The 25073-nt window shown below is 40.2% G+C and overlaps 1 protein-coding gene across 1 annotated transcript in view; it reads left to right on the top strand.

Moving 5' to 3' along the window:
* lrrtm4l1 (leucine rich repeat transmembrane neuronal 4 like 1) overlaps window positions 1-23741 on the top strand; it is a gene marked incomplete at both ends in the record, with an annotated part of 79909 nt that extends 56168 nt beyond the window's left edge. Inside the window, one exon of the mRNA XM_080509941.1 lies at window positions 23676-23741. Coding sequence (XP_080366067.1) covers window positions 23676-23741 — 66 coding nt within the window. The remainder of the gene's footprint in view (window positions 1-23675) is intronic.
* Window positions 23742-25073: the final 1332 nt, after the last annotated feature.

The following is a 25073-nucleotide window of genomic DNA, read 5'->3' as shown; positions in this document are numbered from 1 at the left end:
ATCAAACATATGGCCTGTGGGCCACAATCAGCCTGCAAGAGGCTTTAATCCGGCTAAAACAAATGTTTGCACATTTTCAAGAAAACATGTTGCTTTTTGTTTGTGTTTTTACATTTTCAAGATATTTGGACACAAACAACACTGAGTCCCGAGCTGAGATATTGGTGATGCTGATATGAAAGTCAGCTACCTCATTTCTATCAAATTCGCCTCAAAACCTTGTCGTGATGGTTAGTTTGTAAAAACATCCATAATGTAACAGGAGAAGGTTTTTGGACATTTGACTAGATTTTGCATCGGAATATTTAATTAACATTGGCTGTATGTTTAGATCGATGCCATTTACGGTAGTAAGTGTTTGGCTTTGTGAAAACCTATAGATATTTACATCAGGTATACGCAACAAAGAAAAACCTGGATCCATCCATCCATCCATTGGCTACCGCTTTATCCGGGGCCGGGTCGCGGAGGCAGCAGTCTGAGCAGAGTTGCCCAGACTTCCCTCGCCCCAGACACTTCCTCCAGCTCCTCCGGTGGCACCCCAAGGCGTTCCCAGGCCAGCCGAGAGACATAGTCCCTCCAGCGTGTCCTGGGTCTGCCCCGAGGCCTCCTACCGGAGGGACATGCCCGGAACACCTCCCTGGGGAGGCGTCCGGGGGGCATCCGAAATAGATGCCCGAGCCACCTCAGCTGGCTCCTCTCGATGTGGAGGAGCAGCGGCTCTACTCCGAGCTCCTCCCTGGTGACTGAGCTCCTCACCCTATCTCTAAGGGTACGCCCAGCCACCCTACGGAGGAAGCTCATTTCAGCCGCTTGTATCCGGGATCTCGTTCTTTCGGTCATGACCCATAGTTCATGACCATAGGTGAGGGTAGAAACGAAGATCGACCGGTAAATCGAGAGCTTCGCTTTTTGGCTCAGCTCCTTCTTCACCACGACGGACCGATACAACGTCCGCATAACTGCAGACGCTGCACCGATCCGCCTGTCGATCTCACGCTCCATCTTTCCCCCACTCGTGAACAAGACCCCAAGATACTTAAACTCCTCCACTTGGGACAAGGGCACTCCACCGACCTGGAGGGGGCAAGCCACCTTTTTCCGGTCGAGAACCATGGCCTCGGATTTAGAGGTGCTGATCTTCATCCCAGCTGCTTCACACTCGGCTGCGAACCGTGTCAGTGCACGCTGGAGATCCAGGCTTGATGGGGCCAACAGAACCACATCATCCGCAAATAGCAGAGATGAGATTCTGTGGTCCCCAAACCGGACCCCCTCCGGCCCCCGGCTGTGCCTAGAAATTCTGTCCATATATATGATGAACAGAACCAGTGATAAAGGACACCCCTGCCGGAGGCCAACGTGCACAGGGAACAGGTCCGACTTACTGCCGGCAATGCGAACCAGACTCCTGCTCCGGGAATACAAGGACCGAACCTGGATGACTATGATTATTTTACCGGTCCAGTCCACTCAAATTGAAATTGGCCTGCATGTGGCCCCTGAAATGACATGTGTTTGACAGCCCTGCTCTATAAGAACTTACAAATATATATATGAAGCAGCTAAAATGTATATATTATTGTTAGGATAAAGAGCAAGAATAAGACTCAGCTAAATTCCATTTTCCACAGTAATATCTCAGTTTAGCTGTTTTTACATTGTTGAGACTGACTGGACATTTTTCTCGAGGACAATCAATTGAGCTCTATTTAATAGTACTATAGCTTTATATTTATGGTCCATGTATACCAATTATCGCATCAGTTAAAACATTAGTATTCCATGAAACAACTCTTTATATGACAAGTTATTACTTGTAGACCATTGAATAGTATTCCTTTACATCAATCCCACCTTCATTGATCTCTTTCATTTTAAGCTTTTCTGGAATTCATAGTAGACTTCACTTATATTTTCCCCTCGTATACTGGATTAACTTTGGTGGCTTAGATATAGATAAAAACAGACAGCACATATCGTATTCAAATATAGATGTTAAGGACAGTCCACACAAAAAGCTGTTTAATGTCTTTCAGTTTCATTCTTTTCTCTCTTTTTTTTTTACAAACCACATATAATTTCCACGAGGGCCATCATTCCCTAAAAAGAAGCACAGTTTTTTGTGAATCATATTCAACGATTTCATCTTTTGAAAGTAGCTTTGATTCACTTTGTACTCATCTCTTGTAAAAGCAACATTTTGTGAGTACAGTTTCCCCATAGATGGGATTAGACAGTTGCTGAGTTGAGCATCCAAACGTTACAACACAACATCATTCATCCAATCACCCAGAGTCCTGTGGAAAATTTAGACCATCTGCTGAAGTCCAGCCAAAAAAGTGTTGAGGAAAAATACTAAATCGCATTGCCCACTGCACACTGTGCCACCTCGTCTGTCAAATAAAGTGGTGGCTCTGTCATGACTTGGACTATATGTGGCAGTTAATGGAAGTGGCATACTGGCATTTGTTGAGAATTTCACTCAGTGTGTGTGTGTGCGTGTGTGTGTGTGTGTGTGTGTGTGTGTGTGTGTGTGTGTGTGTGTGTGTGTGTGTGTGTGTGTGTGTGTGTGTGTGTGTGTGTGCGTGCGCACACACATCCACCCAAGTGCCTGAACATTTGTAGGACTGCATTTCATCATTCAGTTGACCAATTGCTCTGAACAGGCCTCTAAAAAAGGATTTCAAGGACAAAAAAAACGTACAAATTCTGGACTCGTCAGGTCAGTCACCCAATTCTACTCTGATCGAGCTTCATTCCACTCGCTGAAAACCAGACTAAAGACAAGCTGTAGTGACGACGTGCTGTAGTGAAAGCCTGGTGGTGCATTACTGAGAATAACACAAACTGTCCGTTGTAGTCAAGGATGGCAAAGGAGTATTTTTCCTGAATACTGAAAAAAAAAGCATTTGTTTGACTTCATTTTCAAAAGCAATTTTAATCAAGTTTAAGCATTTTCTGAAATCCCAAGAAACACACAAGGCTGTATTTAATGAACAATACTTCAGAGAATACAAACAAATTATGAAGCTATGTTGTTGCAAAACATGCAGCCAGGCGTTGTCTTGATGAAATTAAGCAAAAGCTGCTTGGACAGAAATATATATCACACCAAAACCCCAAACCTGTAATTCTGCAAGTCACCCAGGACCTTTCACCAGTCTCTATTCGTTTATGTACAATGAGCTTGAGGCCAAAGTAATCAGTCGCCTCCATGCATCCCTTCGCTTGTGAACTGTGTGCTAATGACGACCTGGATGGTCCCTCTCCTCCTCAGCCCAAAAAAGAATTGCAAATAGGGATTCACATCGTGCTTCAGCGTCGTTTTCCTCTTCACATTTATCTGCCTTTAATGAGCTCGGGCCCAGCGAGGGCAGCAGAATCCCTGCATCTGCTTATTACCTGTTTTCTCTTTTGCCCGGATGAGTGTCAACTAGTATTTTCTTACAACGACCAAGGGACTTGCTGTGGATCCGAAGATTGTGCCTATAAGATTTATTTCAATGAGACTTGCCTTATTTCATAGTGACATACAGCTCATTATGATCCTGACCAGGAAAATGTCAGCACCATAATGAAGAAACAACCAGAAATGGAAACTCGAACATATTGAAATTTACAAAGAAAGTAAATAAAAAGTCTACAGTGAAATATTCCAAAGCTATTTCAGAATTTATTGCATATTTTCTCTTGAAACGTTTTAGTAACTTAAAATGGAACTAATGAGTCCACATCTGCCAAAAGATTTGAAAACCATTCTGTCGAAAGCACACCAATGTTCCAACTGAAACCACATCGTTTTTGTTTGAGAAAAGTTTTGATGTCTGTTTAAAGGGTTTGGGTTAGGGTTAGAAAATATCGTTTTCATTTAGGGCCAGTAGTGGGTGCTGTTTATGTTTTTGAAATGAAGCCACAAGCACATGCACACCGAGAACAATACGCTACATATATACAGTATTAACAATGACGAGTACACGGGCATTCATGTGGATGGACGGACAAGTTGGATTCCTCAACTACAAAACTACTGAGTCCCATATGGGCTGGGAGTCATGACACTCTCGAGGCCGCCATTGTTGTTACTGTCCATCTATTCGCACATAAGCAGAAGATTTATTCACTACAAGCATGGAGCAGTTTTTCCTCCGTTTACATGGAACTGGAGTTGGAGCATTTTCAAAAAGCTGCGTTTTCAGTGGATTCGGCCACTTGGACACAGTTTCTGCAGCCTTCAGGATGTATGTTTTTCCAAAGTCACCCTCACTGTCTGCTATTTTCCTACCGCAAACATAATTTTAAAAAAAATTATTTCTATGACTGCTCCTCATACTGAAATAGCAAATAAATACTAGCAAACAAACCAGAGGGCAGGTTTTGGCCACAGGTCATATTTGTGGCACCCCTACTTCTCATTATTTGTTACTGATCATCATATTGGTACTTTAGAGCTGTTGCACTGTGACCACAGGACTTTCTATTCCACAATTTGTTGGGTTATTTTTTTTATCATTCAGGGGATAGACTGTATTATTCGCTAACGCTAGTTCATAACAGCATAAAATCTATATACAGTATGTATATATATATATATATATATATATATATATATATATATATATATATATAGAGAGAGAGAGAGAGAGAGAGTAGTGATGCACCGATAACAGTCAATTGAATGGAATAAATCCAGAAATGACGATATAGTCACAGCATCCAATTGTTTCTTTTTTATATCATTTCTCATTCCCTTTCAAACTGAAGCGCAGAGCCTGGAGAACACCACATTATTTAGACTCGATTGTAGCTCTGGCCAAACGGCGCACCACACGCTCCAAGCCTGGTCAAAGTCAATTACCGAATCTGTTGCATCTGTGGTGTATAACCCACCGCAGTGTGGCCTCATCGATGAACAGCAGTCGGTTCAGAGAGCTTTATTTAATTTAACTTATTTCTCTTGTATCCTCAATAAGATAAAAAGCCCACAGATATCTATGGTGGCCTTGAAGTGCAAACCACAACAACAAATTAAAAAACACAACCTCAAGTTGAAAAACACAACTGCAAATCAAAATACACATTAACAAATTGGAAAAACACAACTGCAAGTTAAAGAAAACACAACTGCAAGTTAAAAGACACATCAAAAAATCACTTAACACAACACGTGTTACCACAACACTTCACTTGCACTTCAGGGCTACCATAGATATCTATCCAAATCAAATTAAAATGAATGTATCACCCAAAATGAGTTTTATATCACCACTAGGTTTTTAGGAAATGAGTTTTATTTGCATCTTCTGTCTTTCCAATGCCAAACCATGCTTCTCTAATCATTGGCCAAAATACTGTCCGCATTACATAATTGAATAGTAAAAATATTTACAATGTCTCTTTCACAATAAATCTTATTAAAATGCTTTGGATTGTATCAAATCGGGCCTGAGTGGAATTTCATTAAGTTGATGAGAGCAAATTCAGGTTCCATGCGGAGGTTATTAATAAGTCAGTGTCCAAAATATGCATGTAAATTCAAATATAGACGTTTTTTGGAAATATTTTGGATCACCGGCCAAAAGGATTTGCTGCTGCACATTTCTGTACTACATCACAGAAATTGTAGCCCAGCCTCTTGAGTCCCCAGCTGCACTTCCTTAATGACTTATTCATGTTTGGAAAATAATTATAATGAAGTTGATTAATTGAAGCATCTCTGACCACAGAAATAAAGCACAACTGTAATTTAGGTTGAATTTTTCTCACCTCGATTACTCCTTCTTCCATTTTATAACTATATATCATGCAGCAGGCCATTACCAAATATTAAATCAGTCAAACTTAAAAAATGGAAAAAGTAAGAAATTTAGGTAATAATAATAAAAAACACACATTGATGTTACTCAGCATTGCTTTCCCCACGTATAGGCAAGAAGCCCAGGGTTTTTCTGATTTATGAAATAGAAGTGCATACACATGAAATAAACGTTAAAAAAAACAAGTTGCAGAAGCTGTGTCGGCTGCAGAGCGGAGAGTTGGTCCTGAGCTGAGATGAGGATCTGCAGGGAGCCATCATGACCAAAGTAGAACCTCTGTGCTGCTGGGTTGGAAGATGTGTGGGAAAACAGGGAGATTTTGATTTAAACATAGATGCTTGTCTTTGTGGTGGTGTGGTGCACGAAGGGCCTGCATAATATAATAATATTTACTATGATGGGCAAGAATGTTTTCTTCAGCTCAAGGTTTACTCAGAGCAAGTCCATCTCATTATGGATGTGGATTGATGGTTGCTGCATCCAACCATCGATGGTGGGCTTTGCCTAAGTGCAGAGAGTTATAACATTCCAATTAACCACAACATTAGACTCTCACAGGTGAAGGGAAGCGAAGGGAAGAAATGTCAAGGGATTTGGTAAGGTCATCTCTGAACAGGCAGGCCTTGGAAGATTTTACTGATCTGCAGTGGTTGGTTATTCACTGGTGCTGAAGCCCTCTTCAACACCAGTGACATCAGTGACAACTAGAGCTGCGCTGGTGGGAGGTTTTCCTCCTGCTAAGATAACCCATGCCTGAGAGGTCAAAGGGTAGGACCCTGACGAAATGGGATCAACAAGCCCTCCAGGTTGGGGTTTGGACACAGAATTAACAATAAACCTCCTTAAAACACAATTGTTACAAAAACATCAACACTACTCGGTGCGATGGACTTCTTGGCCCGGAACAGACAACCGTGGCGATCATTCGTTGCTGCACTACATGGCACGGCATTCATGGGCATAAAGCATGAAGCATCGTAGACATTAACCAAAAGTAATTTGCAATGAATGTGAGCATTATGGATCCCTGGAAAATGTGGTTTGTTCCCATTAATCATTCTTGCACTTGCTGTTGGCAGGTGAGTGTGTTTGTTAGGGGTAGTTGGACACTTTTGTCATCTATTTGATCATCATATTTGGCAGCAGGATGCACTTTAAGAAGAATGTGTTGGCAGAAGCAATGTGATGGTTGGAGTAGTGCTCTAAAGGGTAAACCTTAAGTCTTGGCATGAACGCTGGCATTACTTTGCCATTTACTCCTTATTTAAAAATTGCTGCAATCCATATACAGTGAATCACAACAGCAGTCTAGAAGACGAAGATAAGTCAGACTGGCAAACGTGAGTTGGTTTAGGAATGGTTTCCGCACCATGACAAAGGTGTTGAAAAATCATGCAAATTGTCTAGATTTCAGTCCGACCAAGAAACTCTGACTTGTGTGAAAAGAACAGATGGCAGTTTTTCCAACCTGATGGATGTGCTTTCTATGTCTCGGTGCCAGATATCTCTGGACACCTTCAGAAGTCCTGTGTTGTCAAGTAGTAAGGGGGTGATTGATCTATATTCACAGTACTGTGTTTGACTGCACAAACCTCTGGATGTGTCCAGTGGTATCTGAATCCTATTGGTACAAAGTACATCAGCACTTGAGGTGTCATGCGGGATCCTCTGTCCTGATTGATGTATAGCTGCCTCTCATCCATTATCTAATACAAGGGAGGCACCATATAGTATTTCTGCATTACAGGGCTATTTGTGCATTTTGGGATTTGCAAACCAAGAGCTCTCCTGAGAGACAAGCGTAACAATATGTTCTGGAACAGATGGCATAGCCTCCATAGGGGCCTGATCTAGACATCATGGTTTCGAGTGGCATGCGGAGAGAGGATTCACTGCGAGTGCCTAAATCCACAGAAGAGCTGTGACGAGTTCTCCCAGATGCTTGGATTGACCTACCTGCACCTTGGAGTACCTTCAAAAACTGAGCAAGTAGTCTTGCCAGAAATAAGGCTGTTTTACACGAAAACCATGTTTCCACCAGATTTTGACTTGATTGTTTTGTTTTCCACAGTTTGTATGACGTTAAGTCATGAATAAAAAATGTGACATCATTATTTTTTTTTCTTCAAAGAAGTGTCTGTGGTTTATGAGACAACCATGTGAAAGTTATTTTTGTGCATAGATAATACAAAGATTATGAGTGGAAAAATGTCAATTGTCTCAAAGGAGTGCACCTTCTTCTCAGCTCAGAGTGCAAAATTAACTTGTAGCTCCACTGATCTGACTGCCTCCATCGATTTGAGTGACAGCCCTGGATCGTCCCTGCATTGAAACTGCATAAATAATGCGTTTGTAAGACGAGACAGCTCACACTGACGCTGTGTGTTCACGGCAGTTTAATGAATGTTCGTCAGGCTTTGTGTTTGATAGGTTTTTAGAGTTTCAGTGTGGGAATCGGTGACAGCTGATAAAGGAGCAAACTGATGGATGTGGAAGAAAAATGGATCACATTCTTATGCTTAAAATAAGGGTGGAGAAAAATAAAAAAGGGGGCATCTTTCTCTGCGGCGGGGGATCCCTTTTGGCAATCTTATGTGACTGATTAATAACACAGTCAAATCTGTCAAGAACATATATGACATGCCAAGAGAGGGGGGAAAAAATCCACGTTTCTCTGAATCTATCTTTAATTCAGCTTCCATACTGTTCTACTATGCCTGCCCCAAATCTAGTATTGAGATCACTTTAGCAAAGAGAATAAAATAACCATTATAGGTGCGGCTGGAAGCAACACGATTTATGTGACATTTGAGGCATTTTTGTGTTCATTATCATAATTTTCCTTGTATTTGGAGGAAAACTTTGAGACTCTTCTGTGATAGCATCCCTTGAAACATTTGTAATTTTTTGATTCCATCATAGAGAACATTGGATCACTTTGGTTTTACACAGTTCTAATCAAATGTACTTTTTTAGCAAATGTTTTCAGGTTTGTAGTTCTAAACAGCTTTTTCTAATTCTAATTTTGTAGAGTGGAGATGTCGATGCTTAATTAAAAATTATTTCACATTTGAAAATATATATTTCTGACTATGTCATTATGGGTTATGAGGCATGGCTGTTTTGTTGAACAAAGATCGCATCTTGTAAAAAATTTTACAAAACTAGAAATGTTCATCTTTGAAATCATTAATCTTTGTTTTCTGATGGACACAAATCACAAACATACTGCATAAAATGTTTAAATCTGAGACATCTGACTGTATAGAATGGTTATTTGTGAAAAATACTAATAGCCATTAATGTACTATTTCTTTGTTCTCTGAACAGGGACACATAATGTGACACGCGAGCAAATGAAACTTGAAAAGAATAATAACACATGCAAAAATACAAACGCTGCGTGATCCAACCTTTAAAACTAACTAAACAATGAAAGTATGCTGAGGCACGAGCGCACATTCAAATGTGCACGGCAGGTGGAGGTTTCCTCAGAATCCCGCTAGCTTGGAGCGTGTTCTGATCCTCTTTGCACCACTGAGTGGGGAGAACAGATCTCACTGCTCTCCGCTGGGTCACTATTGTTCTGAGCAGAGCAGTTTCCGCACCAATGATGAGTTCATCCGTTTGGATTTGCCGAGGTTCAGTGGGAGGTTGTCGGATTCACACCACTCTCCCTTGCCTTGCCCAGAGACTCCTTCCTCCTAGTGACCCTGATCTGTATGTACGTCATCATCGGCAAACACGATGATCGACCTCAAGCTGTGCTCCACCACACGTCAGCTGCTCAGACAGAAATGAGCAGGCTCATCTTGGGTATGAGAACAGAAAACTTTTGAGATTTTTTTTTTTTTTTAATACCTCATTCGTTTGACGCAAAGATTGTATTCAATGTATTGATTGATACGAAGCTGGATTTTTATGAACACGTTGCTAATCTGACAGCAGTGATATTTGCATGCGTGTCCTACAGGCCTGAATGACAGCTGTAGAGAAAAACGCAGTGGAAGGTGTGACCAATTTTGCTGAGGCTGACACGTCTTCGCCTGCACATATCCGAACGAAACAGCAAAAGCCCACAAGTTCAAGAGTGTGAAAGAAAGACAGAGTGCCCAAGTGAGCCTTACTCAGTTGGTGATAACAGAAGCGAGTTGTGGAGGCAGAGCGAGGTGAGGCCATGCATGTCAAGCAAGGCACTGTGAGGTGATGCATATCTCAGGTGGATAGAACCTCCCAATATCCTGTTGTTTATGATGCAATGCTTTACTTTATTCCCACACTCTTGGGTGCATTCTCGATTTCAGAGTAGATAATCGCTGAATTTCTCTGTGATGAAACCTTTTCAAAGTATTTCAGAACTGGTCAGAACTTGTAATCTTGGCCCCATCACACCGTCTAGCTACCATCAGCCCTTTGATGTTCAGCTGAGCCACAATGGTCTTAAGAGTTGAAGCTGCAGGCCAGTATCCCAGAAAACAATTAAGGCATAAGAACGATAATTATAGTCACATTTTGAACTGGCAATGGACCTTAGGCAACACACTGAATGATAAAACTGAAAACAAAGTCATTTGGAATTGGGATTTGGACTTGTTTTTTACTGAGTTATGAGTGAATGTTGGCAGTTGCAGGATGCTGCTTTTTGAGCTTGTTTCCTAAATGTATTTAGTTATTTTTGGCGTTCTCCTAGCTCCACAAGTTCCTCTTCCACACTCCTTAGAAACTCTGGAGGTTTCCCCAACTCACATCCAGCTTCTCACCTCTCTGACTTTAATGGAAAAGAGTCAGTTGGTCTATTTATCGTTTTGTTTGGAAGTGAGTGAGGCAGAGACATTTAAATAAAATGCAAGCAAATGATGGATGACAGGTTTTTTTCTTAGTGTTTTAAATAAAAATGTCAATAGTGAAACAAGTAAACAAAAATACAATAGAGACTGACAGAAAGAATGTATTAAAATGAAAAATGGTTTGGGAAGAAAAACCTGAATGGCCAGATAAAAACTATATTAAATAGGACAATAATGAAGCAATAAATGCAATTTTGAGTCCCATATTTTCCGGACTATCGAGTGCACCTGAATATAAGCTGCACCGGCAAAATTTAAAAAGAAAGAAAAAGTAAATATATAGGCCACACTTGACTATAAGCCACATGTGTCCACAATGTGACAGGGCAGGAAAGTCACTGCAGGGATAGAGGAATACGGGAATTGCTCATATTTTCATCAATTCCTAAAAATCTGCGCGTCAAGAGAGAGAAATACACAATCACCAAGGGTTTTATCTTTATCAACAAATTATTATTAACAAAGTATTTTAGCGATTGTTTGCTGATTGTGATTCTGAGGAGGAATATTTCTCAGCCACAGAGTCCAGCAGGACGGCTTGACGCAATGCGCCTGAATGCAGGTCAGGACCATGGAAAGCAGCAGAAGTCAAGGTCACAAAGAGCAGAAATATTTATATTATAGGCAATTATTATGTTCCATTTTTCTAGGCATTTATATTAGGGCAAGTTTTAGAAAAGCAGAGGCTCAAAACAGCATGAATCTACATAGAATCTGGCAACGTGAAGCCCATTAACCCATAAAAATTAGCTGCGTCATTGTAGAAGCTGCAGGGTTTGAATCATGTGAAAAAAGTAGTGGTTTAATCGTCCAGAAAATATGGGAATAGTTTTGGATTTATATTTTCCTGCTCTATAAAATATTTTTTACATTCCAAATTTCAGTTGCAAATATCCATACCCTGACTTTCTTTCTTTCTTTCTTTCTTTCTTTCTTTCTTTCTTTCTTTCTTTCTTTCTTTCTTTCTTTCTTTCTTTCTTTCTTTCTTTCTTTCTTTCTTTCTTTCTTTCTTTCTTTCTTTCTTTCTTTCTTTCTTTCTTTGCTTCTGGAGCCAATGCCAGATGACTATGAATAAAAGTAAAAGACACAACCTGAACAGGTCAAACACAGAGATAGAGAATGACCCAAACTTAAAACATTGTGGCCATTTTTAAGCCCCGTTTACACACCAACATTTTCAAGAGAAAGCTGAGAAGTTTTGTAGAGTTTTTGTGTCTGTTTGCATGATAGCAGTGCTCAGAGTCACTGAAAACGCTTCGGCTCCCCCTCCTTGAAAATGAGGGAAAACACAACTTTTCTGAAACGCTCCTGGTGCACTGTAGTTCTTCATTGCATCCAGTGAAAACAAATATCATGAAAGATGCAACCGTATTTTGGCCCAAGGTGTTACATTACGTGCGTTGTGAATGAAAAAAGTTTGAATCCACCATCTCGGACGGTATGGGGTTTCATTAGTACACCGGGCCTGAGTGATTTGCATATCTGTGAGTGCTCTGAGAATGCCAAATAATATTTACGGATGTTGGAGCCACATATGCTTCCAGGCAGACAGCATTTCTTTCAGGGAAGGCCATTTTGTCGACTGGTAGACTAAACCACATACTGCACGTGCTCCAATGCTAGAGTCCAGGTAATCACATAAACTCTAACCTAATATGTAATAAAAAAAAATAAAAAATTAAGACAGAAACCACGTGAGGTTTCAAACTGCAATACGAACTTTCCCAAAAGCTTTGTTGAAAGTATGTTTTAGGCCTTTGGATAATCTCAAAACAAGTTTAGCATAAATCTGACTTAGTGTAGCAGTGGAGACCTCTCACCTCATAGCAGAGATAGGTGTGTTACTTTGTGTGGTTGTATGTCTCTGTTTATTGGCCCTGTGATAAACTCGACACTTGTTGGTCAGGACAGACTCTGGATCCCTTAAACCCCTGATCGAATAAAGACAACAGACAGTGTGTGGATGTTTGCACAGGGACGCCCCTGTTAGACAGCTGTTGGCACTGCAACCTCACAATGAGACGACTCATAATCAGACCCATTTATACTCGCTAAACATGTAGAGGGATAAAGATGACGCCTTCTGTCTGCATTCTGTTCATTACTTGAGTAATATGATTCATGTCCGGAGAGCTCGTGGATGTGTAGCAAACAGTGACGCATGACAAGGTTTGAAACGCACGTACCACTTTACGTGTGCAAAGAGAGCATAGATGGGTTGTTATCTCAGGGAGGCATTTCTGCTTAGACTTCTGTGTGGGTTAACTATATTTGGTAAACTGTTTGGCACTCCCACGTAATACTAAGTGGGGTCATGTTAACTTCTAAGCTGCGTTTCTCTGGCAAGCTCATCTCTGCAAACCTGTGGAAGAACTTCTGTGTTTCCTAGTTCTGCGGAGGACTGACAACCTGTGGAGGGTATATTCTTTAACTCAGCATCCACTGGGATTTGCTCTTGTGCTAACTGGCATGAATCTTGATGGATGGATATTTCATGACACCCAATCTATTCAATTAAGACTATTTTTAACATATTTGCAAAAGACAAATGTCCTGTTGTACTTGTAGACATTTCAATTAAATGACATGGCAGTTAGTTGGCAAAGGGAATCATTAGTAATGGATATTATAGGTAATGGATGACGATGTGGTCGCATTGTCCATTACGCTTGCAAAACATCTCTGTGTGGTCATTATTCTGCAGATGCTACATGCATCCTAACAAGAATAACAAATTATTGCTCTCCCCCCTTTTTTTTTTTTTGTTCCAGACATGTGAAACTGAATTTATAGTTTATCACATGATATATGCAGAGAGAGTTGGAGGAGAGGCAAAAAAAAAAAAAAGAAGTGCTGCCTTTAATATGGTCATCCATCACCTCCATGAATCATAGCTTTCATAAATCATAACGCTCAGGCGCAGATAAACATGCATGTGCATGCACTTACGGACACGTGCGCATACGCTGCAGCATTTCATCGGGGATGTGCTCAGCTTGCTCCCAGCCAGAATTCACAGGAATCAGATTTCCTCGGGGGAGATCTTTGAGCTCTTACCTTTAGACCTCGGTTTGCATGTCTCGCTTAATGCACACATGCAGAAAAATCACTCTCTTCTCGACTTGGAATAATGTGAGAGCAGCTCGCTCCTGCTGGCACACTTAGATGTAGGTCAGTTTATATCCCCGCGACTATGAAACTGAAAGGTTTGTTTTGTGCGAAGCAGGGAGGGAGGGAGGAAAGGGTAAACCCACTTAGGTTTAGTTAAACGGCACCCCACATACGGTAAGCATTATTGCAATGGAGCTTCCCATGGCTTTTAAAGAAAATTGGTGGGTGTGAGCAAAAAAGGCTGCAGCTTATTTAAATGATTCAGCTTGCACATCTGGCAGTTACATGCACATTGTACCTACAGGTGATGTAATGATGCATCTTTGTTTGGTCTGTCATTCACTGATTGCCACTGGAAAAGATGCTGTCGCTGTAACATTTTAACGCAATCCATAGAGCAGAGTGAGGGGCAACACCTTTTGGCTTCATATCAGGGGCCACATAGAGCCTTACATTATATTAAGTTGGGACGCAGAGTGTACAAGATGAAAATTAAGCATTTACGCTGAAAAATGACTATTACCTCAACATAAAGACAATTTTAATGAAGACTTCAAATACAAAATACAACGAAATGTCAAAAAAAACATAAACACAACTGTTGCATTATGCACCTTTTTACAAACCCACCATAGCAGCATGGCTTTTCAGGTAAACCCTAGGGTGTGTGTGTGTGCGTGTGTGTGTGCATACGTGCGTGTGTGCGTGCGTGCGGGTGTGTGTAAAAAATTAAATGGAAAGGAAGAATCCAAGAAACTGAATGCTGCTGTGTCATTTGCTAATCCTGCCAGATGTTTGTGAGAAAAGCTCAGAGAGCCTCAAGTCGCATTACAAAGACAATTAGGTTAATACTCTTTTCCCATGATACATGTTGTGCATCATTAATACGTTACGCTAATATCTGGGCCTGTCTGGTGTGACCTCACTGAAGACAAAATTAAAAGCCTTTAATTGATGGATTTTGTCAAGTCATTAGCAGAGAGTAAATCGTTTTACCTTTTATTTCTACTGAACTCCGTCTTGCTATCAAAGGCAGGATCCCAATTAGTCCGGACCAGCACTGAGAGATGCTTCCATCGAGCCTATGCCATGCTTTTAACAACTTTCCAACAACCATATTCAAACAGAACTAAGTCACTAAGACATATTAATAGCAAAGAAAAAAGAAAAAACAGAAAAATAAATGTCCCTGGTATTTAAGAATAAGATTGTGCTTGAGCTGAAAAGTATGTTAAAAGTAGCTATCTACGCGGTAGAGATCAAAAGCTTAAAAAAGCATTAATTCTCCACAAAGACTGTTCCTTGTGTAATCGTTTTTTCTTCTTCTTTTGTGCAAAAAAAGGCCATTTGTGGCACGTTAATTTGTCCGTCCTTTGTTGGTATTGCGTGCATTGATTATAGGACCTCTGCACACCAACACAAAAGAGCAGCTGATTCACACACGCACCTTGTTATGTTAATAATTTCACTTCATTTGGTGTTTCCCACACACATTAACTTTAGTCTCCACAAAGAATTGACACGACCGCTTCATTTCGTATTGCCTCGCCTTTTCTTTTTTCCTTCTTTTTTTTATTAAGTCTTTGGGGGGAACGTGAGAAGGGGTTTAGCTTCACACGGCCAGGGTGGGGAAATAGAACGGGGTAATTGGAGCACTGAGTGAAGTAAAAGGGAAGCCTATGAGAATGTCAGACATACGTCTGCCTTACTTCCAGCTGTCTTGACTGAGGGCAATCTAATTACATCATGTTTGCACCATGCCAATCAGGATCCTAATTAAAAAGTGCATTAAGACGTTGGAGCGGGTGGATGAAAGTTCGAACACTTCTCGACATGCGACCCATGTTCTTGAACAGATCAAAAATTAACCTGGAACAGACAAGCACTAATAATTATGCAGCTTTCAGTCCAGGTTGCTGTTGAAAATCACCCGAGCAGAAGAGATGAAAATGTCACTTCTTTTGTAAAGAGAGGATCATTGATTTCTGAGAGATTTTCTCACAGATCCTCATCATTTTAATGACAACAGTAGTCAAGGTTCTATCTTTGCACATCATGACCTCCTCACGTCCTCTCTTGAAGTTACTTCTGTGTGGGTTTTCTGAGCAAGAAGCTTAAAAGGTGTCAAATTGAAGCACCTCAGATAATAGATTATTGTGTCATGAGGTGGATCACACATGGTTTAACATGAGCACTAACTAATTAGAACTTTAACATGTCAGGCAACTCACATATAATTTACTTTTTGAACCTGTTTTGACAGTAATGCATCCATTGCATACATTCATAAATAAAGTTCTGTTTGTTTCAAACATGGAAAAACTAACACTCACATGTATGCTTTTATCACATGATATAAATTCTTATTTCTGGACAAATGTGCTGATTTCACCAAGGAAATTGATATGTATGTTCATATTAACAATTGACATGATAACTTCTGTTCCAACATTTATGCGAGAAGTTGTTTTTTGCATCCACTGTAATTAAAATTACTGTTAATTACTTCTACACAAGTTTACGCATGTGATGCGTGCAACCTAGTTCTCAAATAGAATATGTAATTTTAAAACATTTGTATTAATATGTTTTTATTACTCTAAATTTCACACTTTGAACATGAATCCTAGGTTACTAAGTGAAATAAACAACACTTTCTTATTTGAATGGCAAATCTAGAATAAAGATGTGCTTTATTCGGTTCACATTGACTAGAAAATAGTCATATACAATACGTTAGTTCGGCTGCAAAAGGTTTGCACATGTTTAGACATTCACTGGTTTAAAATCAGGTGCAAACACGTGAAAGCTAATTGTGTCAACCTTTCTGAAGTTAAAATGCAAAAACCATGGGTTTTCACTTGAATGTTTGTCATGTAAGGGAGCCTTTATTTACAACATGATGGGTTACGTAAGATGCTTGTAACTTTGCTTGGTTGTGACACGTTTGGAAAAAAAAAAGGTGGAAATCGGCTTCCAAGGGTGCTCACCAAAACTTGGCAAGTCTATTTGCATTTGCATTTCCAGTATATTTGATAACTTCTTCCAACAACTCAAAGTCCATAGTATCACATTTCATCATGTACTTGTAAGGACACGATGCTCTATTCACTCAGTCCACGGAGAAACTGAGCAAACACGCCTTTATTGGTCTCTCATGGTTTAATTTTTCAAAAATAAATCACAATCTATGTGAGCATTCAATTTATCAGTGATTACATAAAGGATTTCGATAATAAAGGGCCTTTGTTCTGCAATTATAATCACAACAAGTATTTATAGAAGAGAAAACAATTACAATTTCAATTGTAATTTACTTATTGTATGTGATTTTGACATTAGCATTTTCCACAACTGTTCACGATGGATGAGTTGTAATTTTCATCAAATATCACGAAATATAGAAAAGGTATAGGAAGAATATTTTGTAACCATGTCATCTTCAGCGATTCAAATGTTGTTCAGTTGGTATGTGCTTCACCAACTTCTGGGTAATTTGGCATGGAACCAAAAAAATAAAAAATAAAGTCATTGATGTTGCACTGTTAACATTGCAAACAGAAATGTAGATAATTTCAGTGGACAGGCCAGTTCCCATCAGGTTTTCACTCCCTTAGAGGAAGTCTCCACTCAGACACAGCTCACGTCACGGCCGTCCCCCGTGAACGCATGATGACGGCGCTGTTGCATCAGCCAAGTCCTCTCAGAGTGGCGAAACGAGCTCTTCTCTCAAACAACCATCAGCAGATAGCAGGGTTGGCAGGAAATGTAAATTGTGAAGTTGGAGGAAACAAAACCTTCTCGACATTTGCCTCGTCCGTAGACATGAACACTGGCAGTCAGTTTGAATGTGTCCAAGAAGTTGTGTTTCATGGCAAAGGTGATTCCTTAAGGCCCATTTGCTGATCTTCGACAGTGAATAACTAACAGCTACACTTGCAGTGAAATAGTCTGCACTGGTGCGTGGGAAAGACCTCTGACCGCAAAGTTTGACAAGTTTATTCTGGGCAGTCGCCAGCTTGTCGTCGCGCACATGTTTGGCTTAAAGCTGAGGTAGCTTTAAACAGGAAGAACGAGCAGCAGTAGTTAAGAGGCAGGTGAAGGAAGATAATCACTCAGATCGGTAAAAAACATTTCCATGTTGTGAAGTCCAGTTCTTCTGGAAAACAGCTCCAAAAAACAGCAGTAAAGTTCCCCTTCTGAACAAGCGCCTGCAGAAGTGAAGCCTGCGACATAAGTTATTCATCACAGTGTAAGCGCATCTTTCTCGTCAAAATCAAAGCAGCTAATTCAGATTCAGATTCAGATTCAGAAAACTGTATTGGTCCCAAAGGGCAATTCATTTGTAGCCAATCTTAAAGCAGAACATTGCACTAACACATCACAAACACTCACTGTGTGTCACTTCCAACAGAACGGACAATAATTGAATTTAAGAGGACCCGTTACAATACGGTCTATGTTAATTAAACACACTCCCTTCAGAATTTAACAGTACAGTGACAGAGGGGACAAAAGAGTTGGAAAAACAATTTGTTTTCCGAAAGGGTACATAAAAACGGCGTCCAGAAGGCATGAGTGAAAACTCTGAGGACAGAGGATGGAGGGGCTGACCCAAGATACATTTAGCCTTCTTTAGAGCCCTCTCCTTCCATAGGGACTCTAGGTCTTTTTGTTTAACGCCAATGATTTTAGAGCAGATTTTGAATGGTCAGTTGCTCCTCCTTCCTGCAGTCAAAGTAACTGGGACTTCTGGAGTCTCGGAACAATAACAAGCTTAGTCATTCAGTGCATGAAAATGTACACCGTATTATCTCCAACTTGTGGCCGAGTGCCATCAAACAGCTTAATGACTGTTCACAGTGCAAGTGCTAGGAGAGGTGTGAACGGAAGTGTGTGTATTACAATTCTCTTCAGTCATCCCAACAGTTCGAGAAAATTGTGCTGAAGAAGCATAATGAGTTCTACAAGTTGTCGGTGTCATTGAAACCAAAACAAAACCAAAAAGCAAATCAGTACTGGAAAACCTGCATCTTACATTACTACAATTACAAGACTAAGAAAAAAGAGAGAAATGAAGCAGGCCAATTGGTTAAAATTTCTGTTATCATATACAATTGCAGGCTTTTTTTTTTCCTTTCACATGACATATGATATAATCAGCCACACAGGTCCTGTGGCCACCGTCTTACAAGCAAAGCACTCCTGCCATCTCTCAGCAGGACGTGTGAGTAGCCGCTCTTGAATATAGATGTAAGAGATGTGACCAGAATGATTTTCAAAAAGTGGTCTTGTGGCTGCTTTTTGACCACGTGCTGGAACAAGTCTGATTTTACAAACCACTAGAAGAAAGAAAAGAAATAAGCTGAATAAAAGCAAGTAGAAAAGACAATATGGTTTATACAGTCGCATGACATATTAGGGTGTTCCTAGTCATCTATCTATCTATCTATCTATCTATCTATCTATCTATCTATCTATCTATCTATCTATCTATCGATCGATCGATCGATCGATCGATCGATCGATCGATCTATCTATCTATCTATCTATCTATCTATCTATCTATCTATCTATCTATCTATCTATCTATCTATCTATCTATCTATCTATCTATCTATCTATCTATCTATCTATCTATCTATCTATCTATCTATCTATCTATCTATCTATCTATCTATCTATCTATCTATCTATCTATCTATCTATCTATCTATCTATCTATCTATAACCTGACTCACTAAATCCTAGTTTTGTATTGACATGGATATTGTTTTGGAAATGATATACATTTACACCGGAATGGCAGAAATCTTGAAAATAATTTAGTTTTCAAGTAGGGCCAAGAGTTGGTTGTTTTTGTAATAAATGTGCAGAAGAACTATTTACTTCGGTCGTGGCGTGAAGACGGACATTTTGTCGTGCAAAGAGGGTTTAAAATTTAGAACCTTTTAAAGGGCTGCAATGTTGTTTCCTTAGTTCTGCAACACTGTGTATTTTATCAGTACTTTGGAATGTTGCTTCCAAAAGTTGCTGATATTTAATTGGGTGTATTCTTTTCTATACTGCCAAGAAGTTCCCCGTGCAGCTTCCTGCAAAGTATGATCGATCCACCCCCGTGCTGAACAGTAGGAGAGGTGTTCTTTTAATAAAACTCTGCACCCTGCTTTGCTTCAAACATGTCTGAGCTCATTGTGGACAAAAAGAAAACAATCTATTTTAAAATATAGAGCAACAGATCCGGTTTCTTTTCTAAACTGCATCATTAGTTGTTCATTTGCAAGTATTTGGATAAAAAGTGCTGTCAGCATAAGGGATTCTTTTTCCTTCAAAATATTGCACCATGCAGTATGTATTTTGCCATCAAACTGCCCATTTGATTTGATTTGTTTTCAACAATCCCACCTCGGTTCACCCTATATTCCTATTCGTTTGTTTTTATATACAGTATTCCTATTCTGAATGCTGTAGAGTGATTGAATAACACTGGAGATCAGATTACTTGTAAGGCTTTCACATTCAAACCAAACGCTTACTCTGATTGGGACGACAACGAAGGTTAGAGATCCTGGTTGATGTTTTGGCTCCACTTTTTTAAGAAGCCAAACATTTGCATCATTCTTCCATTACCACCTTCACCCTATAACCCCATCCAGTCTTTAAATCACATTTAGTTTTTGCCTTCTTCACATCAGGTTAGCTATTATTCATCTATCTAATCGAACCTCCCATTTATCCAGTTTTAGTCACAAAAGCTCAGTGAATCAATGAACATTGGACAAAAGACTAAGAACACTCAAGAAAGGCTACCAGTCTATCACGAGGTAAACACAGAGAGATCATCTCTTTGCCTGTAAAGGAAAGTTTTAACCTCAACGGCAGCACACTGTCCTACTTAAGGCGCGGATCCACGGCACTTTCTGTCACGGAGCGTCGTGGGGCAGGAGGAACTCTCTACTTGCCCACAATATTTAATTATTTCATCAGCTGTAAACCCTCCATTGTTGTTTCCATGCATCGCTTTACGCACAATGGTTGATTTGTTAACTGGTTTTATTGAAACGTCGGCACGGTGTTATGTCGCTCCTCTCAGTGGAACAGTGGCTTGAGCAAACAAAGAGGGAACCAGAAAGAATAAATACGTACAGTAAATCACCTCAATGAACTCAACTCCACAGCCATTTAGAACAATTACACAACCAGTTGAGAGCACATCTAAATATGGTACATATGTTTTTGTACCATGTGTTCACACAGCAAGTAACATAACAAACATGTTTGTTGACAGGCGCTGTAGCACCTGGAGAAAATACACACACATATGGAGAACGTACACATAAACTTCATATAGCCCAGATTTCAACCCATACCTCAACGGGCAAATCCCATCACCAACGAGCCCTCGTTGTTTTACATTTAAGTTTCAGGTAGATGCCTTCTTATCTTTTAAAATAAATCTTGATTCAATAAGTTAGGAGGGTTGCAATTTTGATATTGATTTCATTTAAAGCTTATTGTTACGATTGCATCTATTGTTAGTGTAAAAGCAACTCATTAAACACTTTTTCTTATGTAAAACAGTGGTATGTAAGACTATTCTATGTACTAAAAATGTGTCCGTTCATTGTCACATAATTTTGAAATAATTTATTGCTTAGCAGTATTTTAGCTTGTAATGACACGCCTTACTCTGCCTCTGATTGGCTCGTCAGCCCTCATGCTGTATGGTGAACATCGGCATTAACCAATCAAATCAGTGAATACAGCGAGTACTAGCCAATTAGAGGCAGAGTAGGGCAGGTCATGGCTTTTTCATCCTAGAGAAGAAAAAAAACAGGTAATCTGGCCGTAGCTGAGTGGTGCATGCAGGGGGATTTGAAAGTGGATTTACGTGATGCTTTCTGAAAAATAAGTCGATATGCGTCGTAGATACCCTGGACTACACCACTGGGTTTCAAGATTATCTAAGTAGAGATTACCGTTTTCTCTACATGTTCTTTTTCTTATTTTCTTCTGTCTGTCCATGCAGAAGCTTGTGCAGTTGAGCGTCGTTATGCCTGTTGCAGGTGTTCGGTGAACAGCTGGTGACTTTGCCGTGAGTCTTTTCTGTTTGTGAGCTCTGTCGACATTGTCTCAGGGATGACAATTTGTGAAATCGTCTCTGCGTCACTCACATCCACCTGAGAGCGAGATAAAGAGTTATGTGAAGACTTGTCATCCTGTTTGATTACGTTTAAATCAAAGTTCTGCTCAGGGCACACTCTTCTGAGCCCCGCGTCACAGAGATCTGCTTCACACTGACAACAATCTCGGCTGGAGCAGCAGAAAAGTTGAGCTGGGATAATTTGCAGCAGATTCAAGAAAGCTTTAGAAATTGCTTAGGCTGGCAGAAACTCTCAAGCATTTGTGTTATTAAGGCAATGTGGATTTACCTGTAGCCGAGTTGCAAATTGGCTCTTTTAGAAAGGTTAAGTCACAAAGTAGAGGGTTTCAGAGCACAAATGCTCCGAGGCAAAGTTGGATGAGAGCGCTGAGTGGGCCTCAGCCTCTTTCAGTGTGCAGATGACTTCAGAGCATGTGGCTCATGAATGGGAGCGAAATGTCAAAATCCCTCACTAATTTGAACAAACCACCTTGACAAGTGCGACTTGACCTGTGGGAAATAGATGGCATTTAAAGGTCTTGCAATGATCCCTAATTTGTTTTCACTTGGGAATCAAATATACTGTGTGATAGTGCATAGATGACAAAATGTTCAATCTCTTTGAACGATTCTTTATAGGCACAGAACTCTTCAATCACCTGGACTTTGTAAGACAGATTCATACTCATAACGACATCTGAATTCTTCAATTCTTAAAGAAATCTTTAAATAAGTTCCCTAAAAGATTGGTACATTGTTCAAACAAGACCGAGACTGAATTATTTAGGGCCATGAATAGGTCCATGAATTATGTTAGTATTGGAACCTGATACCAATACTGGATCAAATCGGCCTCATCCCTATTTTACACAATGTTTTCAAACGAAAACGGGAAACCTTTATTGCTTTTCGAGGAGCCGACAGAAAATGCAACTTTTTGACAACAGCTGAAAGGTGAAACTTTTCATGACAAAAACTACCAACAGCCCCCACTCGTAACCCAACATGAAAGATGTATTGTTTTCCATGTTTCTGCCATTTCCATTGTGCTTTCTATGTATCCAAATTACAAAACATCAGAACCAAGATCTGAAAACCTGATCTTTGCTTTTTAGATGAGTCCTGCTTTTTCCATTTCCAGGAAGATTGTATATTGCTACTTGAGTTTGGCTTCACTGTAATCTTTGAGGGAGTCAGAGACGTTTGAAAGGCCACATAGCTTTCCGTAATTGCATTCTTGGTTGGCGGGGTGAAGGATTGGAGACCATTGCACAAAATGTATGTAAATGGAAACACTGAAGTGTTTACAATTTGCATTCCCACCATTGTTTGTACACTCATAAGTGCTATACTCCAGGCCAATTGAATTTTCAATTGCGGCAAACAATACATGGGCAGTTTATGACAGGCAGGTTAATTGAATGTCTTTATTTGATTATTCCTGCTTTAATTAACATTTTTACATTCAATACTTCTGCGCGCTGCTCTTTTCTTTTCATCGCGGCAAGACATTGGGGGAGTCACTCCACTTCGGCCTTCTTAGCTATCTGAGCACAAGGGATTTCATCATCTGCTTAATTGCTTACCGTAATTTGCTTTGCTGGCACTGTCACAGCCCCATTGTACTCTTATCAAATCACTGGGCACTGTAATTAACTTCACATTGTAACCACCACCTCTGTAACTGCTGCCGACCAGCTGTTAAATGGCTTTAACTTTATGGTGTATTTCTTTTTCTCCTCTTCTTTTCGCTTGCAGAGTGACTACACGTGTCCACGCCCCCTGCCTGGTGCCTGGCTCGGAGATGTGCCTACCATCCATTAACCCTCAACAAGGAAATGCTTTGGACGCTGCAGCGCAACGCAATGGCGCAAGGAGCGAGAGACCGATATGCAGAGAACCCATCAGGATCCCACTTTCATAATTCAAGGATACATCGCATTGATACTCTATGCTAACAAAGGCAACCGCGGACCAAGATGAGGAGGAAGATATAATCCTGGCTTCCCCCCCCCCCCCCCCCCCCCCCCTTCTTTTTATTCAAAACATTTTATAATGTATTTTTCCTTCTGGTCTTTATTTTCTTGGTCCTTGGTCATTAGCTTTGCTGCATACCATCACGCTTCATCACAAACATTGACACTGCCTGTTGATGGACATGTGGTCTTTGCGTACGTTAGCAGCAAAGCCTTTTGTGGCGGAAGACTCGTGATAACCTCATGGATGGTTCTCGGCGACGAGGGAGCTCACTGTACAGACTGTAAACAGCTTATGGTCTCCATGAGGACTACCAGGCATTGTACAAAATCAAGAAGCTTAAAAAAAAAAAAAAAAAGTGTAAACTGAGCATTGAGACATTGAGAGTTCACTGAACACGTAGCTGGGACTGCTCTGCTGACACAGCCATGTGAAATAAATGTGGTTTTGCCTAATTTGATTCTATATGAAGCATCTTTCTGCCATCTTTTTTAACAGAAAGACTAAAGGCTACTGTGGTGTCGATGTGCCTCACTGGAGCAGAGACAAATTATGTCACTGAGTTTCAGTGCACCAGTCGGGCAAGAAGATTCATCAGGTCAGCAGCTGTTGTACTGTTTGAAGCTTGTGGAAAAAAAATAATATGAAAGAATAATGGAAGAAATCAAGCTACACCCCAGCCAGTGGCGTCTGGTGATTTGTTTGTTTGAGGTTTATTTTTATGTTTTTGGTTTTTTTGGTTTGTTTTTCTAAGTTCTTTTTAATTGCAATCAAAACTGGAAGATGCAGTTTGATTTGGAGGGCAAAAAGGGGCAATCAGAAGCAAAAGAGGGGGAAAAAAAGATGGATAAAATGTAATTTTTCTGACGATTATGATGTTAATGTTGTACTTTATAAATATGTGTTTATGCCATTTTTCAACACCAAATACCAAAGAGCCAAAAATCAATGGATCGTTCTTTTGTTTTTTGGCTCTCCTAAACATGGCTTATAACAGAGCTGGGGTTTGCTCCTACGGGTGAAGCCCACGTAAAATCAAAAAGAAGCCTCAACTCCCCTCACGTCGCCGCAGTGCTCCGATACCGAGTCGACTCTCCACCGTTTTGTTTTCTTCATGTGCGTGATGTGTACGTCTTTGTGAACAAACGACCTGGCGGCGGCAGCCTTCATCAGGAAGAC

Source organism: Blennius ocellaris (genome assembly GCF_963422515.1).
Source record: "Blennius ocellaris genome assembly, chromosome: 15".
Taxonomy (NCBI): Eukaryota; Metazoa; Chordata; class Actinopteri; order Blenniiformes; family Blenniidae; genus Blennius; species Blennius ocellaris.
Note: the sequence above shows the minus strand (reverse complement) of the source record. Positions and strands in the feature narration are given on the sequence as shown.